General features: G+C 34.9%; 1 protein-coding gene across 1 annotated transcript; it reads left to right on the top strand.

Annotated features, from left to right (window-relative positions):
- Positions 1-11,246: 11,246 nt before the first annotated feature.
- Positions 11,247-13,246, top strand: LOC122308324 (oxygen-evolving enhancer protein 2, chloroplastic). The gene is made up of 4 exons (XM_043121591.1): positions 11,247-11,624; positions 12,408-12,640; positions 12,725-12,775; positions 12,866-13,246. Exons 1-4 carry the CDS (start codon positions 11,378-11,380, stop codon positions 13,124-13,126), a joined length of 792 nt encoding a protein of 263 aa, XP_042977525.1. The 5' UTR covers positions 11,247-11,377; the 3' UTR covers positions 13,127-13,246.
- Positions 13,247-13,522: the final 276 nt, after the last annotated feature.

The raw sequence follows: 13,522 nt of genomic DNA, 5'->3' as shown, positions 1-13,522 counted from the left end.
ACAAGTTTCGAATGAGACCTAATTAACTTGTCATCACAATAAAGTCAAGCATTAACGCCAATGGTGCCACCCATATTTTCAATTTTATTTTATATGTACTCATAATAATGCATATACCTGACACATGATAAGTACATTATGTGTTCCACAACAGGTGTAGATACTTGTGAATTGGCACATATGTTAACATACTCATAGTTAGTGTAGATGCTTGTGTTATGATGTGGTAATCGGTAAGGACACACAGCTTAAAGAGACCGGTATAGCACCCACATTTCACTTTTATTAATCACACTTAATTATTAAATAAGATTCTATGTTCATATATTTTATTTTCATGTTTATGTTATTTAATGTTTAGTTAGTTCATATTCAATTTTAGCCAGTTCGCATTCCATTTTATGTCATGTTTAGTTCACACCAATTCGATTCTTCTCATGTCAGCTCAAGTCATATTAGTTTATGTTCAATTCATATTATGTCAAGTTTAATTAAAGTTTAGGTTTAGTTCAAGTCATGTCAGTACATGTCTAGTTAGGTGTCAAATTACATCAAACTTATTTGTGATCATATATGCATCCATGTTTTTACTATCATGCATGCATTTTTAACCTATATGTTAAGTTATCTATTAACTTGTTGAGATTTGTATTTAAATCTTACGGTGGTATTCTCAAATACATTTCCTCTCGGAATGGTAAATCATGTGCCAAGATCAGGAAACGCAGAAGATGACGATTGAAGGTGGTCGACTGAACAATGACAACACGACGCGGAGCCCATCGCTTCGATACTTCGTTTCACCGATAGTATTATGGCATCCTTGATGAGGTTGTGCAAGCTACTTGATGGATTAGTCTAGTAGTTACCTTAGTTTTACATGTACTTGGACAGCTCTGTCTCCGGTACTATTCATGTTACAGACTTGTTGGGCAAGTACTATAATATTTTGGATACCAGTTATCATGTGAATTACATAATGTAAGGTATGTTTATATTTTTGGGATACATTACTTTTGGTACATAGTATTGTCTAAAGAAAAAAATTATCCACTGCAAATATTGCATATTGTTAGTTATATGCTTGGTGCATTTACTTTAATTGTCCTGACATTTCAGATGTTCATCCGATCCCAAGTAGAAATATAGGAGCGTCACAACAACTGTGAAAAAGCACAATTACACAACCATCTAAGTTTTTTCGCCACCATCATATGTCAGAGATAGCTTAGGTATCAAATAAATTTCTGGTAAGCCACCTCCCTTCAGCCTTGCACCCAGATGGTAAGCCATGATGCCCCTCACTCTCTCGCTTCGCTTCTGTCTCTTCTCGGTGTAGCAGTACCCAATAATTCCTCTCTCTCTCTCTCTCTCTCTCAAAGTGCTCTTCCATCAGGCCATCCATTGTCGGCCTAGCCCAGCCACCAGGGTCTCTGTATCCCTTCTCTCAGTGAGCCTCGTATGTCCCTTTGTCCTCCTTACCATTCATAGATGAAGTTTTGTAAAGTGTTTTACACTCGAGGATTTAATTATGTTTCTGCCCTTATATATATATATATATATATATATAAAGTGTTCTACACTCGAGGATTTAATTATGTTTCTGCCCCTTCAATATACAAGCCATGGCAGAATGGTTTTTGGATTGGTATTTTTACGTGGGCTTGGTTTTAAATTGATCTTTTGTTTTATATTGGGTCGGTACCTTGTTACACAAACTGTAATAATACTTTTAAGTGGACTTGTACTCACATGGGCCTTGTATATACTCTGGGCTTGATTTTAACCATTATATTATTTTAAGTTGGACTTAGTTTTAAATAAATAAATGTGTTATCCTAGAAACCTATATTTTACGGAGAGTATTTATGGGATTGATCTATATTATTAAATATGAATTTCCAAAATTAGATTTAATTAGTAATTAATAAAGAGTTTGATTTTAATTTGAACGCTTTAAATCTGATTAAGACTATTTTATGAAATGAAACTTCACTGTTTATTTTAATAGATTTTGATAAAATTATATTATTAAACGATATTAGTATTTACCATATTTCTTGTGTAACTAAATAATTATTTTAATCATAAGAAATTTAAAACTATTTTATGAATTAAGATTTTTGCGACTTCTTCTAACAGATTGTATAAAGCATAATAACTTTACTAAATTTCTAATGGAAGATGTAGGACATTAGTAAGAAGAGGGCCAACTTGTTCATGAAAACTAAGGCTCGGTAAAATCTTTAAAAAAAATTTCATCTAGGTAACATTATATTTTCCTCATTTCTAATCCATAAACATAGATTGAACCAGCTCCTACTTCATTTTTGGTCTAGTTTTATAGCCTAAATGTCCAAACAACAGTTATTGGAATTCACAAAAGACCAAAAACAACATATAACAGCAGCATATAGATTCCAACAGCTCACAAAGATTTAGTAACTAAGCAAGAGAATCATTCACACGAGATTCAGCCAAATTTCACCCAAGAACACACAATTTCCTAGGATTTGTAAGTGGGATAGACTAACCGACGTTTAAGGAAGACACAACTTTCCAGGATTAGTAAGTTATTGTCAAAGATTCATAGAGGAGTTCTTTTAGCTAGGGCTGGGCAACCGGGCCGGATTTTTTTCTGGCCCGGTTCGAAACCCGGATAACCGAGTTTCGGTTATGGGCACCCGTCCTGAAAACACCCGGGTTGGTACCCGGTTTCTAAAACTCGGGTGCACCCGGGCCGGGTACTGGATTTAAAACCTGGTACCTGGGTTTTTTTAAGACCCAAACCCAGTGCCAAAACGACGCTGTTTTGGCACTGGGTTATATCCCTTTGGCATCTCGATTCCCCCCCCCCCCCCGGCAATCTGACTCTCTCTCTCAAAGAATCTTCCCGAAACCCTAGCCTCATTCCATCGTCGCCATCATCCCATCGTTGCCGTCATCCCATCGTCATTTCATCTGGTCATCCTCAGAAACACTACAAATCAGGTTAGTTTTGGATTAACTCTTCTTCCATTTCAGTTCTTTAGTTTATGGTGTGGTTTTTTTAGTGGGTGTGATTTGTTTGGTGTGGTTTCTGATTTTGGGTGTGATTTGTTTTGGATTTCTGATTTGGGTGTGATTTGTTTAGGGTTTCTGATTTTGGGTGTGATTTGTATAAATTTTGCTCCTATTTTATTCATGTCTAGTGTATACGTACTGGTTAGATGCTCCAGTATAATTTATTTTAACAGCATTTGTATTGAACTGAGGTTCTGCGGAGAAACATTGCCAAGCATCTCAACCCAGTTTCTTCCAACTTGCAAACATTTACCGTGTCCTGCTTCTACTTAATTGGATATTGCATTCTGTATAGTTTGCTGATATACCTCTTTCCTATCGTGCTCCATTTTAACATCCACACATGCACGCATTGTGCATGCCTTTATTGGCCAGACTACATTATCATAAAGCCTGAACTTTTTTTATGTGAATAAAACTAACCTCCTATATTAAAAGGTGATAATAATTTTCTTCGTTTTATCTGAGTGTAATTCTTCTAAAAGCAGGGACTTTGAAATGGTTATAAAGAGCAGTCTGATTTGGGAGTGCCTTAATTATAGCGATACTCAGACCATTTGGGAGTGTTGGCAAGAAGTTTCGTGAATACATACTAGCACCTATAAAACATAGTTTCATGGATACTTGGTACTCTAAATTTAAAATATGTTTATCCTCAAAGCTTAAAATAGTAGTTTGAATAGCCTGACATGGTAGATCAATCGAAGTTTGACCCAGAACAATTCAATCAAATTATTTTAATGAAAAAGCTATATTTTGTTTCTTCATTACTCGCTTTCAAACTTAACCAACCCATTTCAATTCCTAGAACATGATCCATTACTAGTCTTCAGTTCAATTCAAATTCTCGAAGTAAGTTTGTGGAAATGTGGATCTCTAGAGCAGCAAATGAAGTGCCTTACACGTTATCCTATTTTGTTAACTGATGGCCATGGCTTCTTACATTACAACTGAAAGAAAATTTTCAAGTGTATGTGTCAAAACTGTATTAAAGAAGAGCTACTTCAGAAAACTGGTGATAAGATACTCACGAGATGCAATCAATTGGACATACTGCTCTTTGTTCAGTTTCTAATCCAAACCATGTTGAATATAGAGGTTTGCCTGTGTAACCCCTAAGTTCTGCAATTTTGGCTTGCTCCTGCACCATATATTTTAAGTTAAAGCGGATTCTAAAAGAATTCATAAAGAATTGCTCTAGTATTCATAAAATTGTAGATTATCATACATGAACGTTCTTAAGGGTTTACTAAGTTTAGAAATCTACAAGAAGTGAGAAATGTACACTGTTTATACTTTATTGTTACAAGCTGGTAATACCTCTTATACATCATACTTCAAAATTAAAACTCTTGGCACCTGGACTGAGTTTTCTGCATAAATATGAAAATGTCTAGGACTCTAGGCACCATGTTCTTCCAACCCAATATCTTCTAAGATTACTGACGTAGTCACATAGGTGGCATGGCTATTGAAGGTATAGAATAAAACCACTAATTATATTAAATAAAATAAAGAGCCGTTAGATAAGCAGTGATTAGTTGACTGGACCATTTAACTGCAAATGAACCATATTTGCTCCGAAAGTTCAAATCTTGAACCTGAAGCCTTTCTTTATTTGCCAAATTTTCAGTTTGATTTTTTTGGATTTAGAATACCAACTCATTTTGGTTACAATTAACCAACTAATTTTTCCAACTAAATAATTAGTTGTTATGCCTTCAAACTCACCTCCTTTTGAGTTTCAAGAGTTTCTTTGTCATACTTGTGTTTTAATTTCCATTTTTTTTTGTAACTTTAACAGATGGAAGAAGATTCTGTGAGCTGTAATGTCGGTATAACCCAAGGGGTTGGCGACTCCTCTTCTATTCCATTGGATGTAGAGGAGCTTGGGACTCTTCTAACCCCTTCTTCATCCATACATACACAAGAACCTACCCGTTCCATCCCACCTTTACCCAAGAAATCCGAAAAAAAACCTAGCAACCAATCTGTGGTATGAGAACACTATACTAGAGTGCAACCTATTGACCACGATAACGCAAAAGCTCAGTGCAATTATTGTGCTAAGCTATACAGTTGCTACTACAAAAATGGCACTTTATCTATGTTACACCACCTCCAGAATGCATGTGAAACTTCTCCTCTTAGAGTTAAAGGAGTTGGAAGAAGTCAATCCTCTAGTATTAAGAGGGATGCGGAGGGAAGAGTGTGTAGTCCACAAGTCCTAGTAAAGTACGATCCAGAAAAACTTAGGGTGTCAACCGCTAAGTATTTTATTAGATGCGAATTGCCTTTTAGGCTTGTGGAGCATGAACGTTTTATTGAATATGTGACGGATTTAGAGCCTCGATTTACTTTGCCATCCCGAGCCTCTTTAAAAAGGGATTATATTAAACTGTATAAAGAATAAAAGATACAGTTAAAAAAATTGTTGGATGGTTAAAGAATTTGTCTTACCACCGATACTTGGACGTCGGTGCAAAATATAAACTACATGTACATTACCGCACATTTTATTGATTGCAATTGGAAATTGCACAAAAAAATACTTAAGTTTTGCCAAATTCCTGACCATAGGGGCGAAACCATTGGGAGAGTGTTAAACTCAGGATTGCATGAATGGGGTATTGATAAAATTTTAACCATCACAGTTGATAATGCATCCTCAAATGATGTTGCTGTTGATTATATGAGGAGGAGAGTAAAAGATCATGATCGTACTATACTGGGTGGTGAATTTCTTCACATACGATGTGCTGCCCATATATTGAATCTGATTGTTATGGACGGCTTGAAGGATGTAATTGATTTTGTGTCAAAGATTAGGGATGCTGTCCGATATGTGAAATCCTCATCTTCAAGATTTTCCAAGTTCAATGCTTGTGCGGTAAAGGAAAAAATTAGTGGGAGGATGATTTGCTTGGATGTTCCTACTAGATGGAACTCTACATATTTGATGTTGAGTACCGCTGAAAAACACAAACAAGCATTTGAACAATATGCGTTTGTGGATGACCAATTCTTGAACCCCACTAGCAATGATTGGAAAAATGCACAGATTTTTGTGGAGTTGCTGAAAGTTTTTTATGATGTTACATTGAGCATTTCTGGTTCTTTGTATGTGACAGCTAATGTTTATTTTGAGCAACTTTGCACAATTGAGGATACATTAAATGATATGTGCTTGAGTGATGATATTATCACTAGTACTATGGGCATAAATATGAGAAACAAGTATGAGAAGTATTGGGGTAGCACAAATAGGTTCAACTTGATGATATATGTTGCTTTTGTGCTTGATCCACGATATAAAATGATGGCAATGAATTTCTGGTTGCAAAAATGCAGAGGGTGTGAGTTGGCGAATAAGATAGAGGACATGGTTAAACTCCTTTTGGGCTGCTTGATTGAGCAGTATAACACATTTCGTGTGGCTAGCGGGAGGAGTTCTAATGTGGTTCAAGGAAGGCCAAGCAGCACTAATATAAATATTGGTAATGAGCCAGCACCGGTTCCTACTAAATTTAAGATCATGTTTACCAACTTTCTTAAGGAACGGGTTGTTACGGAGTTTAGATCGGAGCTAGATAGATATTTTTCTAAGACATGTATAGACGACTCGCTCGGTTTTGATATCTTAGATTGGTGGAGAATTAATGCCGTTAACTATCCTGTCCTTGCTGAGGTAGCACGTGATGTGTTAGCCACCCCCATTTCCACTGTTGCCTCGGAGTCCGCATTTAGTACTGGAGGATGCATATTGGATCCTTTTGAGGAGTTCCTTGTCTCCAGAAACTGTTGAAGCTCTCATTTGCACCCAAAATTGGTTAAGGACCAAACCAATTAACATTCAGGATTTGGAAGAATACATATAGTTGATGGACCTTGAAGGTAAATTTGAAATGTGAAATATTTTTTTTAATATCTATCTAATTTGGTTTATTATTTATCTAACTCAATTTTTAATTTTTTTTAGACGATCATCCAGCTTCATCTTCAATCGAGGCTGATGTGAGTCTCCATTCCCATTCATGCTGAAAAGTTTATCCTTGGTTAATCTTCAATGGAGGTAAGAGATTTTGTGCTTGTTCTTGGTTGGGTTCCAAAGAGTTTATTGATTTGGTTTTATCATGTAGGTTCTGCATATTTTGTGCTTGTTTGCTGGTTTTAGGGGCCCCCATATCTTAGATATTTGAAGACCTGGTTCTGCATATTGATAGAACCATAGCCTTTGAGGCTTCACTGGATTGACTTTTTTGGTGTATGAATTTAATTGAGCAACGTGGTAGTTGTATTTGTTAAGTGGGTAGTGAGTGCTGGCGTTACTTCCTAACTGGGCAGTGAGTGCTCTTTAGCTTTGTTAAGTACTTGTTTATATAATATGTAAGTGTTATTATGGTTTTTGATAAAATAATTGATCCATGGAATGTGCAGTTATTCCCAATCTGTATGGAGCAAGTGGCTCTATATTGCTTTGGAATCATTTCTAAAGTGATGTGGGTTATATTCTGCTATTTCGGAAGTAAATATTTTAATTAGTTATGAGGTAGGATTACTTTAGCTGTTTTGATGGCACTGTGGAGACACTATACTCTTTCCTTTTATTCATTAAAATATATTGTAGGATAAAATGTTTTTAACACTTTATGCTTTGCAGTAATCTAATTTATCTGCTATTTTGGAAGGAATGTTGATCATCAGGAATGTTGTAATCTGATTTATCTTCTCATTTTCACTGTGTATGTTTTTGCACGAATTGGGATGAGTTTGTAATGAGCAGAGGGAAGAAATTTTGTAATGAGTTTGTAATGAGCAGATGGAAGAAATTTTGTAATGAGTTTGTAATGAGCAGATGGAAGAAATTTAGAAGGAACATTATGTGCAAAGATCTGAAAAAGAGTGCCAAAATATTTTTTTCCTGAAAAAAAATTAATAATATAGGCTTTGTTTTTTTTTAAAAAAAAAAAGCCCAGGTTGTAAAAACCCGGATCAATCCGGGTTTCAGCCTGGGTCATAACCCGGCTATATTCGGGCCGGATTTAGAATCCGGGTTTCGGGCTGGGTATACCCGGATACCTGGTTGCTCAGCCCTACTGTTAGCTCTTCAACCCATCAACCACCCTGTAACGATCCGGTCTAATAATTCTAAGATTAGAATATTGGTAATTTTTATTAGGCCTAAATTATATTTAATATGCCATATTGGATAAGCTCACGAGTGATAAATTATTAAGATTGATTAGAAGTTTTAATTAGGCTCAATAATTAGATTAAATCCTATTTATTATTTATTGAATGAGTTAACCTCTTCTTAGAATATAAAGATCAGCCATTAAAAATTTATTTCAATTTAAAATCATCATGGATTGAAGTCTTTTACCCAATCTCAGTCACTTCTAATCTTACATTAAATGAACCACTAGATCATGTTTTTAAATTCAAACTCTCTTTTTGAATGATCGTGACTGAGTCCAACTTAGATTTGAACTCGTTAGCATTATATTACAACAATGATACAACTGATCTACAAGTCATCTTCACGTTAAAACTCTTTAACCTATTGCCTTCTCAAACTCTAAGCCATGCAAGTCTCCACCTTCCACTATGATTCATTCCCAAATAGGATTCTCTTATAGTTCTACAAATCCTCTTCACATTAAAACTCTTAAAGTAATTCCTTATATATACGCTCAGCCCCATGAACTTTACGCATATCTCACTCCTCTTCAAGCCCCAGTGTAGTTTCTGCTTACCCAAAATCACGCAAAGCACCTCTAGTCTACCAGTATCCCTCGAATTTTCTCTCTCCTTCTAGTTCATGTGATCAATTTCATGTCGAAAATATTGGATTAACACTGCGAGGTAAGTAGTATGATCATACCCTTACATGTATGTATGGTAAACAACATATCTTTTAAAAAAATATTATGCATGTATGGCCTCCATTAGAAGTCCTCTTTATGTATCCAAGTCATAAATATTATGATTTTATGCATAAGTTCCGTGTTAGTTGCAAGACGTGCATTAAATATTTTATGAAAAATTCATGATTTATTTGAAGATTTATGCATTAAATTATTTATGAAAATTTGTAGTTTTATGAAAGGAGTTGTGCATCAAAATATTTATGAAAAATCATGATTTTATTTGAAGAAAAATGTATCACTACATTTTATGAAATATGCAATTTCACTTGAAATCTATGATATGGCAAGATATGATAAGTATGCAAGTATGATTTTGATAAAGTATGAATGATGAAATACCTAACAACCTATGTTATGATACGAATAAGGTACTGTATGTTATAGGCATATTGCATTGCTAGATTGTATATACTGATAGTGCACCTAGTGTCTTTCTTATGTATGAATTTCACAACTTGCAGCCATGAGCAGAATCAAAATCTACTTAAATTCACTAACCCTGACTCATGGGGTCAACAATGGGTAACGGCTTATGACAAGTGAAAGATAAATTCATGTTTATATTATTTACGTAGCATTTATGAGCATGCATATTTTTTAAGAAACCATATGTTTATTATGTTTACTGTATGATGTGTTGCTTATTGAGTATTCGACTAATTTTTTTGTGTGTTTTTATTTTTTTAACCACCCCTAGTGATGATATTTATGAGGATAAAACTGTAAGATAGGACTTGGCTAGGGAAGCAAGGCAGAGGCCTAGATAGTTTATGTCATGCTCAATTTTATGATTTAAGGTTTAATAAGTTATTTTAATAAGTACATGAGACTTTATTGATTTAAATAAGTGTTTAAGCTGACTCTTTTTAAGATTTTAAGTATTTAATAAAGATGATATATATTATAAGGAATTTTTGTATCTGGTGCTTTGTTAGAAGAAAACTATTGCTATGTTCAAGTTTAATAGTACACTGCTTATTTGAAAATTTTAAAAATGACTATTGTGGAGAAAGTGATACAGACCCTGATGAAGACTAACATATATTCTGTATGGTCAAACGATTGCGAGAAGAAAAGAGGTTTGCACAGGCCTTCCAAAAGCTGAAACAAGGATTGATCAGTGATCACCGCACCAATCCTCAACTTAGTTGCAAAGTTAATAAAATCTTTGGTGTATGGTTAGGTGGTGCATCCAAAATAGGGGTATGCTGTATAATCATGCTTTATATACCCCTTTCACGACTTGGGGGTGAGAACAGTAGTGCTTGATTTAAAATTTTAAAAATTTTATATGCAGTCATTTTTATATATTTTTTGTATATTCTATTGATGTAATTGATCAAAATAATTATTTTATATTAAAAAAATAATATAGCTAATCGTATAAAATGTACAAAAGTAACTATCTAGCAAAATTCTTAAATTTTTGAGGTATTATTAATTTGTATGAATACACAGACCATAAGAATCTGAAATACTTATTGGCCAAAAAATAACTTATCATGAGATAATGTAAGTGAGTAGAGCTACTCATACAACTTTCAAGACCAGCTAGAGAAAGGCCAATGTAATGGTGAATGCTTTGAAGTGACATTCAATGAAATTATGGTTTTGGGCTGGATAGTGAATATAAATAAAGTGTAACACTCTCAATAAGGGAAATAAAAAAATGCTCAATGAAATAAAGTATATTAAAGCCCATCCCAATTAAAAATATGGAACTTGAATTATGTCACCTACAATGAATCAAGAGAATGTAATATCCTATATGATAAATGAGAGTAGATAGTATATATGATTTTCATATTGCTTAAGAATAAGAAGTTTTTATTTTTTATAAAATTCTAATAAGGTTTTAATTATATCATTAATTAGTTATTTTAAAATATAAATCATATGATTTGAATTTTTAATTATAGCGTTACACTTCTTATATCTATGATCTATTTGTATATCTCTCATTTAATATCCCCCCCGCCCCCCCCCCCCCCCGATAGGACCAATCCTCATATATGTACGTACTGTTCAGACGTCAGAAATCTTCAGGCCCCACAGACGTGCAAACGTTGCAATTGCAAGGTCTAGATACACTTTCAAGATGAGTTTGACGTGGAAGTTGAAATGAGAGTAAAATGGATATATATCCACGTGGCATGAACCAATCAGAGCCTCTACAACCTTATCCCACATGAAAAATCCAATCTTCTCATCATCCACTTTTCCAAATCCCAGCATCCAAAACCAGACATTCTGGTTCACACATCACCAAAATAACATCTAAAGCCACAATCCATTCCCATACCACACAAAGTACCCCTACATACATACCATCGAGTTAATTATCAAGAGTAGTTTGTGTGAAGAGTGAGTGACTGAGGAGAAAAATGGCCTCCACTGCATGTTTCCTGCACCACCATGCCCTCACCACTCCCACTAGATCATCATCATCCTCATCACAGCGCCAAGTGCCAAGCTTCAAGCCCACCCAGCTAGTCTGCCGGGCACAGAAGCAGGAGGTCCATGGAGACGATACCAACGCTGTCTCTCGCCGCTTGGCTCTCACAGTCCTAATTGGTGCTGCTTCCTTAGGATCCAAGGTTTCCCCTGCCGATGCAGCCTACGGTGAAGCTGGTACTTTGCTTTCTTTTAGTTTTTCCTCTACCTCTGTCAAATTGGCTCATGCTTTTTCGAAAGGATTTTACTTCAGAGTTATTTTAACCATCGTCCTCACAATATTTCTTGTTGTAACGTTAAATAATTGTCCATTAAATACAATAGAAGTTTTTCGATCGTTTAATACTGGAAGGAGACGATGAAATAATGATGGAAAATAAAAAGATGGTGATTACCAATCGGGTGCTGACATTTTTATTGGATAGTGCTACGGTACTGATGCATCTGACTGATCCATCAGACAAATAGCACATTTTGTTTTTTCTTTTACAAAAATTTTATTTGTAGTTATTTTTATAATTAGCTTTGTAGTTATTTTTATTTTTATAATTTATGCACCCCATTAATATGATTAATTATATTATTTTTTAAATAAAATCTTTATGTCCCATCACTTTTGCGTACTCTTTACACACTTCACTAATATAATTGGTTGTTTCATTATTTTTTAATATAAAATAAATGTTTTGACCAATTACATCATTAAAGTATGCAAGAAGTATGCAAAAATGTATCGGTAGTATCGTTAATCAGTATTTTTCTTTATTATTTTGGTTTCATCAGTACTTAGATGTATCGAATAATTAACAAGCCGGTTCATTCTAGGGACAGGGTTATAGAGTTCTAAGTAGTGAAATTAAGGTTGTTAAAAAGGATGTCATCCATTTTAGAAGCATGAAAAACTCGGTAGATGTAGAGATAGTTGTCTTGATCAAAAATTAAAGTTATGGTTAACTGCAGCCAATGTATTCGGAAAGCCAAAGGAAAACACAGATTTCTTGCCATACAATGGAGATGGGTTCAAGCTGTCCATCCCCGCAAAGTGGAACCCCAGCAAAGAGGTAGAATTCCCAGGACAGGTGCTTAGATACGAGGATAACTTCGATTCCAACAGCAACGTTGGTGTTATGGTCACTCCAACAGACAAGAAAAGCATCACAGACTTTGGTACACCCGAAGAGTTTCTCTCCAAGGTACACTTCCTTTGAAATGGTCATTATTCAATTCTATTTTAAATTGAGAGTTGACAAATAAGTTTTGATCTGGGCTCGTTGTAGGTGGATTACTTGCTCGGGAAACAAGCCTACTCCGGAAAAACTTCCTCGGAGGTACAAGCACGACAGCTTATTTTATTAATTTGGTACCTTCTACTAGTCCAACTTTTTTTGCTACTAATGTGAATTGTTGGAAATTGGCAGGGTGGTTTTGACAATGATGCAGTGGCAACGGCAAACATATTGGAGAGTGCAACTCCGGTGATCGGAGGAAAACAATATTACTTCTTGTCTGTGTTGACAAGGACTGCTGATGGGGATGAAGGTGGGAAGCACCAACTCATTACTGCTGCTGTTAAAGATGGTAAGCTTTACATTTGCAAGGCACAAGCTGGAGACAAGAGGTGGTTTAAGGGAGCAAGAAAGTTTGTGGAAAGCACTGCTAGTTCTTTCAGTGTTGCCTAAGAACTAAGAGAGATACTGGACTGTATATGCGAATCACCTTAAGATTATGATGTTTATTTTGAGTTGTCTATCACTTTATTTTTCAAAGGGCTATTAATATTATCATAATTAAATGACTCACATATTTTGCAATATAAATAACATAACAAATCCTATTAGTATTCTTCAATATACAAAAAATATTGTCACTATATTTATGAATACACAGAGAAAAAAAATGAAATTAGAAAGGAAGAATGATGACGCGAATTCGAGGGAAAATGAAAAAAAGATACAGAATAATATAAAAGATTAGAACATGAAAACAATAAAAGTGACTCAAATAGTAAAATGTTAAAGGGAAAACTTCAAACCAGATGTAGTGTGAAGGTTAAGTTTACACCCCCAATGGGAGGC

The sequence above is a fragment of the Carya illinoinensis genome, chromosome 4, assembly GCF_018687715.1.
Source record: "Carya illinoinensis cultivar Pawnee chromosome 4, C.illinoinensisPawnee_v1, whole genome shotgun sequence".
Classification (NCBI taxonomy): domain Eukaryota; kingdom Viridiplantae; phylum Streptophyta; class Magnoliopsida; order Fagales; family Juglandaceae; genus Carya; species Carya illinoinensis.
This window is presented reverse-complemented; position numbering and strand designations above follow the sequence as displayed.